This window comes from Phyllopteryx taeniolatus, chromosome 17, assembly GCF_024500385.1.
Source record: "Phyllopteryx taeniolatus isolate TA_2022b chromosome 17, UOR_Ptae_1.2, whole genome shotgun sequence".
NCBI classification, from domain to species: domain Eukaryota; kingdom Metazoa; phylum Chordata; class Actinopteri; order Syngnathiformes; family Syngnathidae; genus Phyllopteryx; species Phyllopteryx taeniolatus.
The window spans coordinates 5,723,968-5,746,185 of NC_084518.1; the positions used below are offsets into that span (position 1 = coordinate 5,723,968).

Consider the following 22,218-nt stretch of genomic DNA (forward strand, 5'->3'; position numbering starts at 1 on the left):
ACATTTTGTACATATCTTTACATTAAAAAAAAAGAAAGACCAGGATTGTATAATTTAAAACAATGCATAAATAAAAGAATAATCCATTGAAAAATTGCAGGTTTGTCTATCAGAGAACGTGGCAGTTTTTGAAAGACAAAAAAACTAAAATTCACCTCAAACAATTCGCAGCTGACTAATCAATTTGGAGTTCTAGCCAAAGCTCTGAGACGTCAGGTCAAGGGAAGGTTGAGATGGATAGTGGACTGACTGGATGAAACCGAATCAGGGGCCACGATGAATAGGGGTTCATGTTTGTTAGGGTGTCGGTGAATCTTGCCAACTGAGCTCGCCTGATATAATTATAGCATTCCTTGACCACAAGATGGACTTGTGACTCCTGCTGGCTTTAGTTTCAAAGGCAGAAGACCAATCACCAACTCTTTGACAAGTTTTGCCACCAAAATATAACCACGTTAGGTCTGCAAAACAAAAATGAATATGGTGTTCCATTTCCATTCAAATTGCACCAAATTCTACTTTTTACTGAATTACGCGAGTAAGTTTAGTAAAATCTAAACTGTAATTTGACATATAGATCATTCATGTCATTCTTGTTTATTTTGCATTCATGCTCTACGTCTCACAGTTCCCAACAAACAGGTGTTTAGTTGTAAGTGAGGGGGACAGGGGAATGAAGCGTTTAATACAAAAGTATTATTTATAGCGGCTTGCCACGTCATTGGGTGTGGTTGCCAAGCCCCTCGCGTTCCTTTCACAGTCATGCCTTAACGAAATGGTTCCACAATGAAGCAAATATTACGATTCCTGAGAGGTTTGAGTCCTGAACAATAGAAACCCAATACTCAGTATATGTAATACTCAGTATGCATTGGGCGCAGCTGCAGCTTGACACTGAGCTATTCTGGCACGGGTCAGTGCATTTGGCATGGATTCCTTTCCAAGGGTCAAGTTATATATTTTCAACTAGGCCTAACCTGCAATGCAACAAACTTCCTATGCAGCACTGAGTTGGATGAAAACATTTGCATAAGAAAATGTGGAGTAGTAGAATCAAAATATTTTATACACAATGTATTTTGTGACACAAACCTGTCTTCACTATTCTTTTCAACGCTATTATTCCATAGAAATGCTACATACGGTTAATATGGAGGAGACTATATTTCTGTGGCTTGATGGTACTTTCAAGTATTCTGTTTCTTGTGAGGAACTCCATAGGTGGCATTTGCAGAATGTACATACACCACAGCAATGCCCTGTTGAATAACTGACGAGCAATCAAATGCTGTGAGTCAAATGTCAAGAGCCAGCCGCTGGTATAGTATTGGTGGGTGATACTACACTGCTATTACATTCAGCCTTTAACCGAAGAACAAAAATGAATCCGGTATGATTGTTGCTATTTTATAACTCAGAAGCACACTTACATTGTAGAGGGAAATCATAGCGCACCCAAAAAACATGCATGCACACTCACGGTGCAGTCACAACCAAAACACCAAACCGCTCATGAAAGGCAAGGGTTGCTGAAGGACAATTTTGAAGTATATTGTACACATTTTATGCAGCACACAGAAAAGAGAAAAGCCAGAACATGGCATCAGAATTGCACAGACTAATGGAGTATGGTTCCCCTTTTAGAGGAGGAGAGTCAACAGACAGCTGCGTAACAGGAGACATGATTTCAATGCAAGGCAATGGCACACTGTGCTGAAAAGCCTCCACTCGCTATTAGAACTTAAAAGGCCAAGAAGAAAGAAGGTGCATGACAATAAGAGTGGTGCAAAGTTAAATATAAAAAAGGCAGGTGACACAGGGTCTGAGTTGAAGGTGAGAAGGGAGAGTAGGGTTATTATTTGGGAGGGAGGTAGCACCGGTTGTTCACACAGCAATAACGGGGACTGGCGCCAAACAGGTGCCAGTCAGCTGCTAGTTCGAGTCAACTGAGGTATCCCACAGAACAGTGCCTCGGATAACACTCGAGACTTATTTGTAGTAGTAGTAGTACTGTAACTGCAAAAGACAGCGCTTCCCAAATGTGTCTTGCGCTGCTTTCATTTTAAATTGCATTGAAATTTTAAAGTCCTGTATTCATTTTAAGTGACGGACAGAACTGTACTGATGGCAGGACCTGCGCCAAATCAATTACCTTTATAGTCACCCACCGCCTACATATGCTTTTTATTTTGTATTTATTTATTATTTTTTTTAAATTTAAAGTTCATTTGTGTCAAAAATCTTTTTAAAAAGCAGCATGAAAAAAATCCTGGATCTGCCCTTTAAAGCGGAACGGCACGGCAATTTCATTTCATTTCCATAATACTGTACCCTATGCCACTATTTAATCATTAATTATAATAGCAATAATATTATTTTTTTTATCATTCTTATTCTTATTATTCTTATTCATTATTATCAACAACTACAGCTCACCTGTGACCCGAATGGGGACAAGCACTATAGAAAATGAATAAAAAGAGGAAATCAGAGAGCCTAGAACCGAATGTGGGTACTTTGAATGTTGGAACTATGACAGGAAAAGCTCGGGAGTTGGTTGGCATGATGATTAGGAGAAAGGTTGATATATTTATTGTGTGTCGAGGAGAGCAGGTGGAAAGGCAGTAAGGCTAGAACTTTAAGGGCAGGGCTCAAATTACTTTAGCATGGTGTAGATGGGAAGAGACATGGAGTCGGGGTTATTTTAAAGGAAGAGTTAGCTAAGAATGTCTTAAAGGCAAAAAGAGTATCAGATTGAGTGATGAGGCTGAAACTTGAAATTGAGGATCTTATGTGTCACATGATTAGTGGCTATGCCACACAGGTAGGATGTGACCTAGAGGTGAAAGAGAAATTCTGGAAGAGCGAGACGAAGTAGCTCTGAGCATCCCAGACAGAGAGGGAGAGTCGTGATTGGTGTAGATTGTAATGGACATGTTAGTGAAGGAAATAGGGGTGATGAAGAAGTGATGGGGAAGTACGGCATCCAGGAAAGGAACTTGGAGGGACAGATGGTAGGTCGACTTTGCAAAAAGGATGCTCATGGTTGTAGTGAACACTTTTTTCCAGAAGAGGCAGGAACATAGGGTGACCGACAAGAGCGCAGGTAGAAGCACGCAGGTGGATTACATCTTGTGCACACGGTGTAATCTGAAGGAGGTTACCAACTGTAAAGTAGTGGTAGGGAAGAGTGTGGTTAGACAGCATAGGATGGTGGTGTGTAAGATGACTCTGGTGGTGGGGAGGAAAATTAGGAAGACAAAGGCAGAGCACAGAACCATATGGTGGAAGCTGAGACAGGAAGTGCGTTGTGCGGCTTTTTGGGGAGAGAGGTGAGACAGGCTCGCGGGGGACAGGAGGAGCTTCCAGAAGACTGGACCACTGCAGCCAAGGTGATCAGCGAGGCGGGCAGGAGAGTACTTGGTGTATCTTCTGGTAGAACGGGGAGAAGGAGACTTGTTGCTAGAACCTCAAAGTACAGGAAATAATACAAGGAAAGACATTAGCTAAGAGGAGGTGGGACACTGAGAGGACTGAGGAGAGGAGAAAGAAATACATGGATATGCTACATAGGGCAAAGGTAGAGGTGGCAAAGGCCAAACAAGAGGCATATGATGGTATGTATGCCAGCATGGACACAAAAGAAGAAGAAGAAAGATCTATACAGGTTGGCCAGGCAGAGGGATAGAAATGGGAATAATGTGCAGCAGGTTAGGGTGATCAAGGATAGAGATGGAAAAGTGTTGACTGGTGCCAATATTGTGCTGGATAGATGAAAAGAATACTTTGAGGAGTTGATGAATGAGGAAAATGAGAGCAAAGTTAGAGTAGAAGAGGCGAGTGTGATGGACCAGGAAGTGGCAATGATTAATAAGGGGGAAGTTAGAAAGGCACTAAAGAGGATTGAAAAAGGAAAGGCCGTGTGTACTGATGACATACCTGTGGAGGTATGGAAGCATCTAGGAGAGGTGGTTGTGGACTTTTTGACCAGGTTGTCTAACAGAATTCTAGCGGGTGAGAAGATGCCTGAGGAATGGAGGGAAAGATATGAAAAATAAGAATATATTGTCAGATGGGTGAGTACCAATACTGGCCTTATTTCAAGGTATTGCATACTTGTGTAGGCTGCCGTTACCAGTCACCAATACTCAAGGCAAAATAATTTGACATCAAATAATTCCTCCTCACCAGTAGTTGGCATTACACGGTGTTGGTATGACACATCGGCGAATCATCATGTGTGTCAGAAGGAAACATGGGTCTTTCGTCACAATTATATGTCACTATGCTAAATATTATGTATCAAAAGTACTAGTGGTATCAGTACTAGGTATTGGTGAGTACTCAAGAGTGAATACTCAGACGGATATCAGTCCAAAAAAAAGGGGTATCAAGCATCACTACTATATTGCATGATTAATAATAATTTAAGTCTCTCCTTACATTGCTGAAGTCGTCACAACTGAATTTACATGACATTGATGCTAGTGTACTTCAATCCATCCATCCATCCATCCATCAATTGATTTTCTATACAGCTTGTCGTCATTTGGGTCGCGGATGAGCTGCAGCCTATCCCAGCTGGCTTTGGGTGAGAGGCGGGGTACACTTACTCTGGTCACTAGCTAATTGCAGTGCACATATAAACAAACAGACTCACTCACTCAAGGCCGCAGATAAGATTTGAACGCAGAACCTCATACAGTAATTGTTAGTCAGATATGCGAACCACCACATGGATATCAGGCATACAAAGAATCTGAAATTGGGAGCTGAGTAGCAGATAAAATAATATAAAAATACAGTTACAGTATATACATTTATATTTTTCCTAACAAACTACCGAAGGTAACTTTAAACAAGTTGATAGTGATAGCATTGCACTTTGCACAGTTGAAGACTAAAACATACAACAACATTAGCTATTAGCATCAATCCCGATTTTCCTCTAACTTTATTTATTGCAAGAGAAAGGCAATATATGCATAGAAATAATTTTTTTATTTCATAGCAACTTTTCAATACAATCTCCCTTTTTCTCAACACCAAGTGTCCATCGATGAACAAGGGCATGTATGCTAACCTCGTAAAATTCAGTAGCCTGCTCTTTAAAGCAGCATTTTTTTGACAGCTTGCTTAACTTGTTGTCATCGGAAAAGTGCTGATCCCTAACTCCTTTTAAATGTCCAAAAAGGTGATAACCAGATGGTGCCAGATGGGGTGGGTATAGGGGATGGGTTATGGTTGCCCGGCCAAAGGAACTGAGGACGTTACGAGCTCCTTTGCTTGTCTCGGAAATCACCCAAAGCAGGCTCTTGTTCTTCGTCTTTGATCCTGGACAGCCACTTTTTTGATTGTGCTGTCACCTATTGCAGCTTACCCAGACACCTTATGCAGCATTTTGAAAACGTTAGTGGTGGTTCCCCTTGTGTTGTCTAGTAAAGTTGCCACAAAGCAGGTATCAAACGGGAATATGAGATTAGCATCGTGAGCATTGCCACTGCAGACTAAGAACCCACTGATCTGAGGGCTAGACGTTTCCTTGAGCCGTATTGACATAAGGCATCATGGATTAATGGAAAAGTTCCAGCAACCCTTTCCAACCTCCACACCTGACACCAAGACCCTTTGCTCTGTGTGACTGCTTTGGGTGGCGGGGGGAAAAAACAGCTCAGCTTTTGTTTCAACTCCTCTGCCCTGGTGACGGCTCTACCATCGTGACCCCCTTCACAGCTCAGATACTCTCATCATCCATTGGTGCTATGTATGGGTGGGTGCGTGTGTGCGTGCGTGGGGTGACGGTACAGCTGCGGGCGCCCTTCTCGGCTGACTGAAGTGTGCCCCTGTCATGAAGTTTGCATCAGAGTATTCGTGCACAGGCTCTAGCCAATCAGAGTGGAGCAGGCACTAAAATGGCAAGACCAATGGTTGAGTGTCGGCCCAGTATATAAACAGGGAGCAAAGACCTTCAGAACTGGGTGACCCCTAATTTGGCCGCAGTGAACAGGATCTGATCCCAAGGACTGTTACCTCTATTCTTGTCTAGTGTGCAGGTAAATATTACATTTCATCAGTTCGATTCAAGAAGGAAGATTAGGATACAGTATTTGAGAATTCTAAAAAAGCCTACAAAATATGAGAATGTCATACAACTCTTTTTACAAGGTTTTTTTCCTACGATACTACATGGATTAATTGATTGATTTTTGACTGAAGTACACATTTGCAACATTTTCGGGATGCCAGAATGTACTGTATAGACGAGGTGATCGACACAATTTCACTTACAAACTGGCTTTTTAGATCCAACCGGAATGGTGTAGTTGCAAAAAGTTATTTGCCATGCGGAATTATCTAAACAAATAGAACAATTGAATTAACTGGTTGTAGCGCATTAGATATCATATGTCATCTAATGTGCCACTTATATCACTGCATGCATTAGTTAGGATCACAAGTAAAACATGCCTGCATGGAAAATGAAAAATGGACAGTGTAGAGCAGAGGAAAGCACTGCTGCAGATTGTCAGAGCTTTGTTAGGAGTTTAGCTACGACAAAACTTGATCCCAAAGGGTGACCAGCACAAGCGTGATACAAATGTGGAGGCTGTTTTATTATGGAAAGCGTGACTGCTGAACATGTTAACCAGTAAAATGAGGACACGGTTGTAAATTTGATAAGCGACAGCTTTCTGCATATCTTCAGGACAACTTGAAGACGTGACGGAGCTAAAAATAGCCCCACTTCACTCCCTCTCCTTCCCAACCCACTCTATTTTAACTGGTCATATGATACGTTGGAAATCGTATAACACATGTAACCAGGATTCCTCTGGGGCACATAAAATGCCAGCAGCTGTCTCTTTTCAACTATCCTATATCATGTCATTTTTCAGATCACGATCATGTCTGATTACTTGTGTTTTACGAGACATCTCGTGTCTGCGTCTTTTTTTTTTTTGCAGTGTTAGAAAAGCAACCATGCCTTTCGGAAACACCCACAACAACTTCAAGCTCAACTACAAAGTTGAGGATGAGTATCCTGACTTGTCCAAGCACAACAACCACATGGCCAAGGTTCTGACCAAGGAAATGTATGGCAGGCTGAGGGACAAGCAGACACCTAGTGGCTACACCGTGGATGATGTCATCCAGACTGGTGTTGACAACCCCGGTATGACACTGTCATTTGTTAACCAAATGCACCAGTAAAAAAATATGTTTTTCTCTTGAAATAAACCAGTTCCAACCCCCATCCACTCATTATTCGCTCCTTAGGTCACCCCTTCATCATGACTGTTGGCTGTGTTGCTGGTGATGAAGAGTCCTACGAGGTTTTCAAGGAACTGCTGGACCCCATCATCTCTGACCGTCATAGTGGATACGGCCCCAATGACAACCACAAGACGGATCTGAACTTCGAGAACCTGAAGGTCATGAATGAAAACAACCCAAAATAAAACTGAGGAGTGCATGAATATCGACTATTTTGTTCTTGTTAACAGGGTGGTGATGACTTGGACCCCAACTACGTTCTGTCCAGCCGTGTCCGTACTGGCCGCAGCATCAAGGGATTCACTCTGCCACCCCACAACAGCCGTGGCGAGCGCAGAATAATTGAGAAGCTGTCCGTCGAGGGTACGATTGAGTGCTTACTTGGATCGTAAGACAGGATGTAAACAATAGCAATAGCAATAACAATTTCAAGGAATTCATTAGAAATTGTTGAATCCATCATAGTGATGGCATTTCATTATCACTTGTAGCAGGTTATGTTTTCAACACAAACCATGTAATTTCCTAATGATACACATCTCACCAGCTCTGACCAGCCTGGATGGTGAGTTCAAGGGAAAATACTTTCCCCTGAAGTCTATGACTGACGCTGAACAGGAGCAGCTCATCGCTGATCACTTCCTGTTTGACAAGCCCGTCTCCCCCCTTCTCACTTGTGCTGGCATGGCCCGTGACTGGCCTGACGCCAGAGGCATCTGGTGAGTATGAACCGTTGAATGATATTCAACAATTTCAATCACAAGTAGACAAGGAAGCCACTTTAGTAACCAAACCAGCAACCCATTTAATTTAATCCATTACAAGTTGCAGTCAACAGGTACCAATGTTAAAATGCCGCGATTATTGGATTACGAGGGGCAGTCAAAAAATAATGATCGCAATTTAATTGAACTTAATGATAATTGAATTTTGTTTCATGGTTTGCAGTTCAAATACTTGTTTGGTTTATTTAAAAAAAAAAAAAAAAAGTTTTGCTTAAAACCTGTCGTCTTCCTGTCAGCCATTGTGGAAATGACATAATTGTTGGATGCAGTCAGAAGCAGAGGACCACCACTAAACATTTTCAAAAGGTTGCATAATGTGTATGGGAAAGCTGCAATAGGCTACGGTACAGTGAAAAAGTGGGTGTCCAGGATCAAAGGTGAAGGACAACAGCCTGCTTCGTGTGACCTCTGTGACAGCTATAACCCAACCGCCATACTCACTCAATCTGGGACCGATTGAGTGAGTATCACCTTTTACGACCTTTAAAAGAAGGAATTTGCGGTCAGCACGTCTCTGATGATGAACAAGTTAAGCGAGCCTTAAAAAAACGATGAACAGTCGGCTATGAAATCCCCACTTTTAGGCTTTATATATGGCCTTTCTATTGCAATTAATAAAGCTAGAAGAAAGTTGGGCTCATTAGTTTTTGATGGCGAAGATTGTAACTATTTGATGAAAATAATATTTTTTTTATAATCATGTATATTGTAAATGACAGCCAGATTTCCACCAAGTGGTATAGCATATAGAGTATATCGGTTATTTGGGCCGTAGCGTTACAAGCACTTTCAGTATTATGTTTTCAGGAACACTATTGGACAGAGGTGTCATTCTGTTTCATTTGTGGATAGTGACATCATGATGAACTATCAGGCAAACAATATTTTGTTACAAATTGGATGAGAATTAGTAACTGGGGGAACTATTCCCCAAGTGAATGTAGTTAGAAATGACAATAGTCAGTCCTGAAACTGAAAGAGTAAACATTTATAACACACCATGCCACTTTCCATCCCATTTTCATTTTCTTCGCTTCCATTTCAAGGCACAACGACAACAAGACTTTCTTGGTCTGGGTGAATGAGGAGGATCACCTGCGTGTCATCTCCATGCAGAAGGGTGGCAACATGAGGGAGGTCTTCAAGCGTTTCTGTGTTGGCCTTCAGAAGGTGCAAAAAATAACAAGAGGTCTAATCATGCCCTGAGGGAGTGATAGCAAAGTGCATTTTATTAATTTTTTTTTAACTTTCCGTCTTTGTTTTGTCACCAGATTGAGGAGATCTTCAAGAAGCACAACCACGGCTTCATGTGGAACAAGCATCTGGGTTACATCCTAACATGCCCCTCCAACCTAGGGACTGGTCTGCGTGGTGGCGTCCATGTCAAGCTGCCTAAGCTGAGCACGCACCCCAAGTTCGAGGAGATCCTCACCAGGCTGCGTCTGCAGAAGCGCGGCACAGGTACGAATGCGGATCTTGATTCACACAAAATTTCTGCGGTGCGGTGAAGACTAATTTGCACTTCAAAACGTCCGCCCTGCTTCTCTAAAGGTGGTGTAGACACCGCCTCCGTGGGCGGTGTGTTCGACATCTCCAACGCCGATCGTCTGGGCTCCTCTGAGGTCCAACAGGTCCAGATGGTGGTTGATGGTGTCAAGCTGATGGTGGAAATGGAGAAAAAGCTGGAGAAGGGAGAGGCCATTGACAGCATGATCCCTGCTCAGAAGTAAAGAGGAACAATCATGTTTCCCCCCCCATGACCATGTCATGTGCAATCGAGCCAACTGGTGTGCATGCAGGGGACACGACAGCTCATTGAGAGACTCTTGACTCTGCTCACGTCCTATTTGTCCTTCCAGCTTTTTCACATTCTCTCTCGTGTTGGTCGGTAACATCCTAGGATCGATCCCCACTCGGCTAGGCTTGCCTGGCAAACGTGGCATTACCTACTTTGTGGTATAAAAAGTAATTATTATTGGAACTGTTCACTGCTCAATAAAAAAAAAAGCCCCATTCACAAATTCATGTAAGTTTGTTCTTTACGTCACAAATCCTTACAGACATTATTTGGCAGCACAGGGAGTGAAAGACATTTGGAATCATTTAGAAGCCTTGTTCTCAATTTCTCACTTTGTTATATTGAATACTGCTTTCCTGGTCCTTAGTCTGAGTTTTTAACTCTATTATTTGAATTTCTATCAAGTCTAGTGGACTACATGCTTTGTAATGATTAAAAAAATAATAATTATTATATTTTACAAAACAACCGATGTCACCGATTATGTTCATTACCTTATGGACAGAATTTCTCGACACAGCCAAGGCGTTGAGGGGGTCCAGTTTAATTTGAAATATTTTATTAAAAGTTTGATATTTTTGTCTTCAAGAAAAGCAACTAGTCAGATTGCGCCCTCTATTATTAACGATGAACCGTGGCACATGAAAATAAAACACAACGTGAGGGAAGGAATGCCAACATCAGTGAATTTTATTAATCTTCAACTCCATGTTCTCCTTTAGATATCACAACCACTCAAGCTCAGTTTACAGTTGGTTTCTGTTGGGGAGGAATTAAAAGAGCAAAGCAGTGAAAAGGCTACCAAGCATTTTATCAGTCTCATCGAGGCTCTTTTGCATACACCAACATTTTTTTTTCCTTTTCAAAATCTGTTTTGAAACAGCGGTGCGTGTTTAATACTGAGCCCTCTGGGATTAAAAATACTGCACCTTCTGTCAAAACCACGTTTACCACTGAAGTTAAAATAAAAAAATTAAAATAAAATAAAAAAAAATAGTTTAATTTAAAAATTGCACCGTGTTCATCCATTCTCCCCCTAAGAGTGAGTTGTTTGCTCGGCCTTTTTTTTTTGTCTTCAGTTGGTTCCACTGCAATGCTTCACCTGATATACAACCAAGTCAGTGGCATAGCTTTCTATGGCTTGAATGCAACACGGGGCTTTGATAACGTTAAGGATCAGATTCAGTTTAAGGTAAACAGTTTAAGTCCCAATTTAAATAGGGATGGAAAACTACATGCTTTCTTTCAGTATATTATGTGGGTACATTTCTAATTCCAGGTCTACCTTTTAATGAGCCTGAAGATGCCCTGAATGTAGTGAACAATGTAAAGTCACTGTGTTATACCCAAAGGCTGTCTGTCCATAAGTGAGAGGGGAAAAAGCTTGCAGCCATACCAAGCACTTATTTCTTGATAGTGTATAGATTTACGTTCAAATATGTCTGCGTTTCACAAAGCTACCGATCCTAGCTGTGCATCGTGTTTCATTTCTCCCTTTAAATCCAAACACTGAAGTCATGCGGGTTTGCAAGTGGGTTGGTTTACCCATTGTCACTGACAGAAACAGCTTTAAAATAGATTGACGTTCTCTTGCTCTAGCTATAAATAAACCTTGAGCTCTAAGATATATACTATTTTCATAAATTGTATATACAGTCAACAACTGACTGATATAAATCCTGTTTTAATGATATTCTAAAAAATAAATTAAGTACCTGTGCAAATATCCACAAATTGAAGTGTTTCACATTTAAGACATTGGCGCCCTCCAGTGGCTAGTTGTGGGTATCCCATAAAGGTCCACTGGAAGGAGCTGATTCAAGTCAAAGCAAAGTGCATTGAGGTCTCTATTACCTAATGCAAATATATATACCACAACGAGGCAGAAGACAGGGACAGACTCCTGGTGTCCACACTGCTTTTCACCCTAAAGAAGAGGTTAGGTCAAACCCAGTCTCCCCACTCCCTGGCTGAAAAAGCACACACCAAGCAGCAATGAGAAGATGTCATACATTAGCCCCCAGTACAATGAGAAAACAGGGTCTCAAGGTTGAGGAAAGCCAGATGCTTATTGGAATGACTGAACTTGAAGGTAGTTGACAGTGGAGGTTGGCATCCCTGTTTAATAGAGTTGCTTGATTTGGTAGGTACGAAAAGGAAATGGACATGGGGGGATGATGGGTGTTGGTTTGGGGGTCACCATGAGAAAAGCCACAATTGAGAAATAGTATTAACAGTAAATCAGCAGCCAAACAACATGATCTCTGCAGCCTACGTAAATATCACAGTACGGTATTCACTAAAAACATGGGGAGAGAATAGAAAGCAGTCTTTCTTTCTCTTCCTTTTTGTACATTAAATATATACCATGTGAAGGCGCTGGGGTAGTTCACTTTAAAGGCAACTGGACTAAAAAGAAGAAGGGGGTGAAAAAAAAAACGTCCACAATGCCTTCATCATGCCTTTCCAGGGTACTTCCCTTTTATAGCAACAGCCCGCAGTCATCGAGGATGGACAGACAAGTTCATATACTGTGCCACAACAAGAAGAGGGTGGAGTGTGTTTTTCTGTGTACTCTGATGGGTTTTGCTACTTGGCTCATCCACTCTTTTGGTGATGATGTGGTGACCGTGCAGGGCGCAGAGATGGGCACAAGTGCTGCATTGCACTGAATGTAAGCCAGTTGTGATGGCACGACAGGCTACACTAAAGGGCAATAGGAATTGCCTCATGCTCAGCTGCCCACGACACCGTGAAACCGTACTTCATAAACATTGAAGTGAATGAGGGCTACAGGTTGGATGGATTCTCTCAAGTGTGTGTCAGAATTGCTGCTTTCAGTGCTATGCGTTTAACGAAAAGGCGACGGGATGACGCACCATGACAGGTTGGAAAATTCTGATGCTCCGAACACGCATGATAACGAAAGAAAGCTGAAATCTGTTCTATGCACAGTTAAGCCTGAGATTATTAATACCCTGGGGAAATTTTAGATGGAGTTAAAGTGAAAATCTAATTGTTGACAAGGTATCTTCTGTCTGGAAATAAAGAAGTAAAAGACTTGTGTTGGAGATAATATTATTTGCCATTTGCATTGTTTTACATTTTGAAAATTATTGACATGGCTGATCAGACGATTGTGAAAAACGCAATAATTTGTTCTACTCCAGAGGAACATTGTCCCAGAAAACCCACTTGAAAGGTTAACTGAAGACTCTAAATTGCATCTGCGGCAAGGCGCAAAAGCTGGCATTTCCTACAACCCCCATTCCAATGAAGTTGGGACGTTGTGTTAAACATAAATAAAAACAGATTACAACGATTTGCAAATGATGTTCAACCTCTATTTAATTGAATGCACTACAAAGACAAGATATTTAATGTTCAAACTGATAAACTTGATTGTTTTTAGCAAATAATCATGAACTTAGAATTTTTTTGCCTGCAACATGTTCCAAAAAAGCTGGGACAGATTTCAAAAAAGAAAGTTGAGGACTGCTCATCAAACACCTGTTTGGAACATCCCACAGGTGAACAGGCTCATTGGGAACAGGTGCGTGCCATGATTGGGTATAAAAGGAGCTTCCCTGAATTGGTCAGTCATTCACAAGCAAAGATGGGGCGAGGTTCACCTCTTTGTGAACAAGTGCGTGAGAAAATAGTCCAACAGTTTAAGGACAATGTTCCTCAATGTACAATTGCAAGGAATTAGGGATTTCATCCTCTACGGTCCATAATATCATCAAAAGGTTCAGAGAATCTGGAGAAATCACTGCATGTAAGCGGCAGGGCCGAAAACCAACATTGAATGCCCGTGACCTCGATCCCTCGGCCGGCACTGCATCAAAAACCGACATCAATGTGTAAAAGTTATCAACACATGGGCTCAGGAACACTTCAGAAAACCAATGTCATGAATACAGTTCGGCGCTACATCCGTAAGTGCAACTTACTATGCAAAGCAAAAACCATTTATCAACAACACCCAGAAACGCCGCCGGCTTCTCTGGGCCCGAGCTCATCTAAGATGGACTGATGAAAAGTGGAAAAGTGTTCTGTGGTCCGACGAGTCCACATTTCAAGTTGTTTTGGGAAATTGTGGATGTCGTGTCCTCCGGGCCAAAGAGGAAAAGAACCATCCGGACTGTTATGGACGCAAAGTTCAAAAGCTAGCATCTGTGTTAGTGCCAATGACATGGGTAACTTACACTTCTGTGAAGGCACCATTAATGCTGAAAGGTACATACAGGTTTTGGAGAAACATGCTGCCATCCAAGCGACGTCTTTTTCATGGACGCCCCTGCTTATTTCAGCAAGACAATGCCAAACCACATTCTGCACGTGTTACGACAGCGTGGCTTCGTAGTAAAAGAGTGCGGGTACTAGACTGGCCTCCCTGCAGTCCAGACCTGTCTCACATTGAAAATGTGTGGCGCATAATGAAGCGTAAAATATGACAACGGAGACCCCGGACTGTTGAACAGCTGAAGCTGTACATTGAGCAAGAATGGGAAACATTTCCACCTACAAAGCTTCAACAATTAGTGTCGTCAGTTCCCAAACGTTTATTGGATGTTGTTAAAAGAAAAGGTGATGTAACACAGTGGTAAACATGACCCTGTCCCAGCTTTTTTGGAATGTGTTGCAGCCATAAAATTCTAAGTTCATGATTATTTGCTAAAAACAATAAAGTTTATCAGTTTGAACATTAAATATCTTGTCTTTGTAGTGTATTCAATTAAATATAGGTTGAACATGATTTGCAAATCATTGTATTCTGTTTTTATTTATGTTTAACACAACGTCCAAACTTCACTGGAATTGGGGTTGTAGTTTTCGTGCAAGTGCAAGGCTCGCTGCGCATTTTCCAATTTGGAAAATTGGCAAAGGTGTGTCCTTTGACATAACCGTGGGCGCAGTGACAATTTGGTGGCAGAAAGTCAGTCTAAACTTACACCACATCTAAAGTTTAGCACAGCTGGTCTAATGCGATTTTGGTGAATTTGATGGGTGCACAGGCAGACGGATACGCAAGCTCCGCAGACTGGTGGAAGTCTGGTGGATGTCAGATGTATTCCATTCATAAATATGTAAACAGCGGGCATCTAACCATCTGAATCATTGTCGAAAACAATTAATTGAATGCATTATTTCTATTAATATTATCATTGTCATTATTATATTTTCTTAAATCATCCCACATGGCTGGCACAGCTATGGAGGGTGGGGACAGATACATGAAGTCTGCGGACATATTTAAGTGGCTAGCAGTTACCACAGGCTTCAATTGTATTTATTAAGGGTACCCGCTCACACTGCCTGTTGTCACGCCGACCAAGTGCTGTGACAATTGCACGGATCACTGAGATTACGCATCGTCGTCTTTTGCACAGAGATGTCGCCATGTCAGAAAGATGTCGACTGTAGACACGCCCACAGTGATGCAGCCCACCCATTCTCGGATCGGTCGGTGTGATCTGGTCTACAAAAGTACCAATACCGTCTAACCCGCCCCTGGCACACAATCGCGTCGCTCGCCGGATTTACCCCGGTCCTGAAAATAGAGCCCTAGGTGTGAATGTTAGTGTGAATCGTTATCTGTCTATATTTGTCTGTGATTGACTTGCAACCCGTCCAGGGTTACCCTTCCTCTTGTCCAAAATATGTTGGGATAGGCTCCAGCTCACAAGCAGTACAGAAAATGGATGCAAGGATGTAGCACCATATTCTTGGCTCCTTCAGAGGCCCCCTTCCAAATTTTATTCTTCAGAGGGCCCCCTCCAAATTTTATGTTGACATGGGCAGGGGGATTACAGTCGTTTACCCCTTTCGGGCATGATTTGCAGTTATGAGACCCATTCTTATGAAATTAAAAACGACTTTTAAGTCCAAATTTGGCCAGGGTATTAATATTTTGTGGCATAACTGTATGTAAACATCTAATGAGTACATTTCCATTTGAAAACAAACAAAAAAAGCTCTATTCATTGAATGAGCTGTCTGCAGCTTCTTTGTTGAGACTCAAAAGCATTTTTTTTCCTGCTCATCTGCCACCCGGAAATGTGATTGAGAAGCCACAAACCCACCGCCTCGTTAAGCTGAAGATGTCACAGACTCATTAGTGTTAGTCAGATTCTGACTGGCCAACCCTGCTCCCAGTGACCTTAATCCAGCGCAGTCGTCACTGTAGTACGTAGCGATGGGGACTAATCGAAGCGACCCACTTCGATTGCTTGTCTGACACATAGCCAGACCATCTCCATATGTTATGTCCAGAAGTGTATGGAAAAATTGAATGGTGGATGTAAATATGAACAGATATCAATATTGAAAAAGAGGACGGGCTGGTCGCTCAAACACAATGAATGATGTTTTTCTGCACTAGTAAAAATAATACTGGATAAAAACAACCATCAGAGCAATAAATTAAAAAAGAATAATTATGGCTAGAGTAGTAGTAGTAAAAAATATTGAAATAGATTCAGTCAGATCCAGGTCCAGAGGGTGAAGTTTCTCAACGGGGAGAGCTGAGCTTTTGTGGGGTGACGGGATGGAGGGAGGTGTGGGAGTGGCTTGGGGTGAGGGGGGTGGTTTCCTCAGTGTGTGTGTGTGTGTGTGTCTACATGTGTGGTAGTTGTGAAGAAACTAGGAAGAGAAGTTAGTATTTCCACTTGCCACTTCTCTGCTCCATTATTCTAAAGTTGTCCTTTTCCCACACATAAATACCCTTTCTAACACTCGCACACACACTGACACATCCCCACACCCGCCACTCAGAGTTCAAGATCCTTGGATATTTGGGTGGCGATGTCCCGAAAAGCTAGTGGTGCCCCCCAGAGTCGTGTATAGCGCACCCCGTTTGAAGTCCCAGAGGCGCCCGTGGAAAGATGGCACACCTCTGCCTCAAAAGCCACGCGGCCCCCTGCCACGCCATGGGTGCAGGAGAGCAGAAAGGGGCCGGCACGGTGCACCTGGCAGCTGCATCCGAGTGCTGCCTCCCGCAGAGCCAGTACAACCTCCGCAGGGTCCCGCCGCCCACTGCTTCTCAGATCCCGGCCACGTCCGACGGCCCTGGGCTCGGACGCTTTTTGATACCCAGGTAGATGGCAACTGGAAAGGTAGACACAACGTTTGTAAGTTTGCAAAACTAAAGGACGCAGGAACTAACCCAACTTTCCGATGTGAAAGACACACTGACCTTGTGACCGCAAATCTCCTGATTCCCTCAGATTCATTTGTGACCCTGGAGGACAGCAATATAATGTAAGAGAGGTAATCCAGAGCAGTCAACAAATGAACGAAAACAAGACGCAGAGATGAGATGACGTTCAGAACAAACAAGCATCATCGACAAGCAGGCCGTATGTACTGACCAGTAACCTTACAACTCAGCTCTCTTCAATTTAAAGCATGCATTGATTGTTCTATATAGTACAACAGTGCACATTATTGTAACACATGGAATAAACATTTAATGAGTTTCAACCCATTAACCACAAATCGATAATGAAAACTGTCTGGCAACATTGAGCACAATAACGTATGCAGGCTGTTCACAGTGCAGACGCTGCAAAGCAACACTACCATCATGATCAATGAACTAGTTTAATCAGGCATGAGAACAGCATGGAAGAGACATATGTGTTGGGAGCTCCATTCTAAGGGCACTCTCACTCCACTTGTGTACGTGATATGATGACTGTACATACTGAATCTCTTTGCTTTTTGTGTCCTGGTTAGTGTACACACATGGGTTTTGGGTATTTCCATGCAGAGCAGCGATTAAATTGTTTAATTAATGGGTATACAAAAGCAATCTCATTAAATGTGTTCTTAAGTTTCTTTTGTGTGCGTCTGCTTCAGTCATCGCTCTCATCCTGGGCCACGGCACCATCAGACCCTAGTTTGCCATTCAACAGATTAGTGGGCGTGACTGGCTTTTGTTTTTGTTTTTCACGTTAAGAAAATGGCTGAAGTGTGTTCAATGTAGCCAGATTATATGGGCATACTTGGATGAATTGGATGGATAGAGTTAACACTAAATGATATTGTCTCCACTGTTGATTACAGTGACCCTCCAAACAAAAAATAAATAAAATAAAAGTAAATAAAAACTTGCTTGAGCTAAAATCATGCTTAAATCCTATTGTATGAGAAAGCATATAATGAATATAATAAACAAAAATCATGCAGAGGAGCAACAATGAATAGATAGAGCCAATACAGAAAATCAGTGAGGCATTCACGGACTGATGTAACTCCAGTGTGACCAGGCAGACAATGGAGCGGTGCAGCCACACAAGAAATAAGCAAGACACACGGCAACTTACTAACGGTTTTTGATCCTTGTGGAAGAGTGCAACCCGACACTGATTTGTTTGAGCCCTGGCGCTTGGACGGGTCAAGGTTGACCCTGATGCCATGACAGTAGGAAAGCAGAATAAGAAACACAGGAGAAGAGGGAATACAGGGTAAGAGCGGTGAAGGGAGGGGGCTCAAGAGATACATGAGAGATAATTGAATCGCAGGAGACCAAGTGGTAGAGGAGAGTGTGGCACAGGAATTGAGTGGCAAGGATAAAGCTGTGGTTTGATTAGATTAGTCATGTGTGATTATAAACGACTGAGAGGAAGAGGGGAACAGGGGATAATCTGGGGCCACAGAAGGACTTGCAAAGACGCCAACGTGAATAAACATTCTAATAAGCATGGATCCCAGCAGGGTTGAACTCAAATTGAAAGCAAGAAACTTCCTGACTGTTCTACGGTACTATTACATACACATTTGTATCACTTGAGATCTCAAGAGAAGCTTTCACTCCCCACAACGGCAGAAAAAAACTCCAGATTTAAAAACACTTTCTGTAAATAAGCACTTTAAACCTATGTTCTAGTCTTTGAAGTTGTTTTTCAGAGTGGCAAAGTTCGATAGAGATAGGACAGATGTAGCAAATGGAAATGTTGACAGTTGCCTGCTTAACCTCTGGCATAAATAATGCGTAATGGAAATATACAGAATAATAAAGTATTTCTTTAGTAGCTGTTTGCTAAGAATAAAAATGGGCTGAAAGGCATCTGCAGTTAAGAGGAACAGTTTGCAAATACATATTTAACTGTACATAATACTAAAACCAGTGACATATTATAGTGGCAGGCGTAAAATCAATGGAAAGTGAAAAACAATTAAAAATACTAACTAGAAGTGATATTTTTGCATGTTGTTGTCATTCAAACACGAATAAGTGTTGCTAAGAAAATAAATTATTCTAAAGTAATATTTTTCCAACTTTTAATGCCAAAATGTCTTTACTGTTGTGTGTCCCACATGACGTTTTATACCGTAATTTCTCGTGTATAATGCGCACCCATGTATAATACGCACTCCCAAAGTTGACCTTAAAATTCCGGAATGCATTTTTACAATGCATGATTTTGCTTCTACCCATATGATCAAAACATAAAGTATTATCTGTATTTTGTTAGTTTTTTTCAAATAATTATTCTGAAGTTAAGCACTTTATTTTAACACGTAATCCTTTTTTATTAAGTTTTTTTATTTAGTAAAATAGAAAACACAAAGTTGTGCTCATATGTTTGATTACTCAGGCAGAATTTGTAAGATGGGTACAATTCTTTAAAGAATGAAGGACCAGGCGAAACACATTTAATTTAATTTCAATGGGATTCAAATTAAACGGTCAAGCATTTCAGAAAAGCATTATCATTAAACAAAACATAATCATAAAGAAAATAATGATGGTTGTTGTTCATTCATCAGTCATATTAAAAAAATATATATTTCACAAATTCTGCCAGGCTAGGTAAACTTATGAGCATAACTGTACATATATACAGTCATACGTACCCGCTGTCATATTGGAATGAAAGTGTAGGCTACACCTTTTTTATAACCACTAGGTGGCGGTGGCAGTTTGGAATGAAAGTGTACAGTTTTTTTTATCAACCACTAGATGGCGGCATACATTAATACAATGTGAAAGTTTTTTCCATTTGCCCCTATACCTATGTATAATGCACACTATTGACTTTTGTCAATTTTTAGGGGGCGTGGGGGGGAAATGCGCATTATACACGAGAAATTACAGTAATTTGCAACATGTTTTCTGAAGCTGCTAATTACATTCTTGGACATGGGATTTTTCTAATATGCCTTTTCTATGAAAAGTAACCCAAATGGAACTGTGTGTCTTTTTTTTTAGGTTCTTTTTTACAAATAGTCTGTCTTTGTCACTCAAGCTGTCTTTACTGTTGCCACTGGAAAGAGCCTCATTATATTTTTGCAATACACCAGAGGGTAGCTGTATGAGCCAAATTGCCAGGATGAGGCAGCCGTTTTGCTTTCACACAATAGCAGACAGCAAAATAAATGCTGTTATTTAGATATGCATGAATTTGAGAACGTGTCACGACTACTGCATGTCTTTACCGTTATTATGACTGTACAAAGACAAATGTAATTGGTTTAATGAGCAATTAGGATCATTTCTGCACTTGCATCCGCAGAGTTTGAAGGGCAACGCAGGTAAATCGTGCGACACAGGTTTTTTTTGTGGAAGCTGTGATGTCTTTACCGTTATGCAAGAAGTGTATTTCAGTGGGCCACCACATTTTGCTCTTTCAATAAGGATTGGCTTTACTATGAATGCTTAACATTTGAAATCCTAAAATAGCTTTCTGATAATGGGACTTTAAGCATGTCTATTTCAGCATGGGAGACTTTTACTGATATAAAACCAAGGTGACATGAAAAAATTGCTAAATTCGATTTTTTAAAGTGTCTTTACCGTTATTGAAATTAGATGAAAATGACCTAAATATACAGTATTTCCAATACAATGACATGAATTGCAGTACTAAAAATTTCGAAGTAAAATCTCTGGAGTCTGCGGAAGGCATGCAAGCTACCTGCGAGTGAGTTTGGAGGTCAGCTTGGTGAAGAGGTTGGAGGTGGCCCTGGTGCGAGCATGGGGCAGCGGGCTGGCATCATGGTGGGACAGGGTGGGTGAAGTGGGCGGGGCTGAGTAAATCGGAGGGCCACGGTCCCTCAGCTGTCCCCCGTGAAAGGTGCTGCGGATTGTAGAGCCTCGGGTCAAGCGGCATCGGTCCGAAGAAGAGGAAGATGTGGCTCCGGCCCCAGAAATGCTGAGTGTGGAGGGAGACGCTGCAGGCATGCGGTGGCCCAGAGAGCTGCATTCATTGAAACGAAAGAGGATGTTAAAATAAACACACAAAAAAAGCCTTACTTTCCAGTGCGATCATCAGCTCATTTGTATTTTTGTTCGACGGTTAAGTCCAGATGTATTTGGACCTTGATTCTGAGAGGCACGTGCACAGACATTTTTTGGGGTCAGGTACTCAAGTCCAAAAAAGGACAACCATCGCCGAAATTATTCATACAATTAAGAAAAAAAACAGTTGTATATGGATTATGTATTTATATCTGTTAACACAAATCAAAAATACAGCTATTAGCAAAGGAGGTGAAGGGAAGCTACAATGGATATAAAAATCTATATAGCCTATGAGATACAAGAAGAGACAAATAGATAGAGAGATAAATATTTCAAAAGTTTTTTTCCACTATTAGTTAACCTTTAACCTGTACAACTCAACTGAAAAAAAACAATAACTATATTCAGAGAGGGGAAGTAAAAAAACAACAGATGAGATGGTGTTGGGGGGGGCTACAGCAGAAGGGCACTTTTTTCATCTTGTGCAAATGACCACAAAAAAGAAAAAAACTTTTTCTTCTTTTTGTAATAATGCTGCTGAATAAAACTAACCTCCCAAATACACCATCTCAAGAATATTACAGAAAAAAACAATCAAACAATATTTTTATCTACAAATTAGGTCAGAGTTCGCCTTCTGAAAACTATTTTCTATGTGTTAAATACTACTGAAATACAAAAATATTTCTGGAATGCTCCAGTTTATTTTAGATGCACCTGTATGTACTGGCTGGCTAAGAAAAACTCTTTTAGCCATTAGCCTTGATTATAGTACACATACAGTGCTTAACAAATGTATTAGACCATTTGTAATAAAAACAAGATCAAGAGACCATCCAACACCATGAAGTGCGCTAATGTAGACACTTTCAGTTTTAATGAGCTACTGGTGTTTTATCATTTAAACACAAATTAAGAAAATTAAATTCACCTTTTCATACCTGAATTTGCCTGCTCCATGGGCTTCCCTGAGAACTCAGACGATAACATTAAAATACCAAAACTTTTTTTTCCTGTTCTGGAATACAAGTAAATTTCTACAATTTGACATGTTAATAAAGAAAAAAAAAATAATGTGCATTAATAGTCTTTTACATTTTTTGAAAATG

The 22,218-nt window shown here is 41.2% G+C and overlaps 2 protein-coding genes across 4 annotated transcripts in view; one reads left to right on the plus strand and one right to left on the minus strand.

Moving 5' to 3' along the window:
- The first annotated feature begins 5,893 nt into the window (after positions 1-5,893).
- ckma (creatine kinase, muscle a) lies at positions 5,894-10,085 on the plus strand. Its single transcript, XM_061751337.1, has 8 exons — positions 5,894-6,053; positions 6,966-7,174; positions 7,279-7,433; positions 7,506-7,638; positions 7,823-7,994; positions 9,107-9,230; positions 9,332-9,521; positions 9,612-10,085. Exons 2-8 carry the CDS (start codon positions 6,982-6,984, stop codon positions 9,788-9,790), a joined length of 1,146 nt encoding a protein of 381 aa, XP_061607321.1. The 5' UTR covers positions 5,894-6,053; positions 6,966-6,981; the 3' UTR covers positions 9,791-10,085.
- A 445-nt stretch (positions 10,086-10,530) lies between these two features.
- mark4a (MAP/microtubule affinity-regulating kinase 4a) overlaps positions 10,531-22,218 on the minus strand; it is a 57,768-nt gene continuing 46,080 nt past the window's right edge. The window contains exons 15-18 of one of the 3 annotated variants that reach the window (XM_061751336.1): positions 20,784-21,065; positions 18,189-18,271; positions 17,057-17,101; positions 10,531-17,005 (exon numbers count right to left, since the gene is read on the minus strand). In XM_061751336.1, coding sequence (XP_061607320.1) covers positions 16,632-17,005; positions 17,057-17,101; positions 18,189-18,271; positions 20,784-21,065 — 784 coding nt within the window. In that variant the 3' untranslated portion in view covers positions 10,531-16,631. The remainder of the gene's footprint in view (positions 17,006-17,056; positions 17,102-18,188; positions 18,272-20,783; positions 21,066-22,218) is intronic. The other 2 variants (XM_061751335.1, XM_061751334.1) reach the window with 2 other exon arrangements.

What these genes read in the sequence shown, in the direction of transcription:
- ckma (XM_061751337.1), top strand. Translation starts at nt 6,982, where the DNA reads ATGCCTTTCGGAAACACCCACAACAACTTCAAGCTCAACTACAAAGTT. An exon ending in GACTGGTGTTGACAACCCCG is followed by an intron (nt 7,175 to 7,278) that starts GTATGACACTGT and finishes TTCGCTCCTTAG; the next exon opens with GTCACCCCTTCATCATGACT. An exon ending in TGAACTTCGAGAACCTGAAG is followed by an intron (nt 7,434 to 7,505) that starts GTCATGAATGAA and finishes TCTTGTTAACAG; the next exon opens with GGTGGTGATGACTTGGACCC.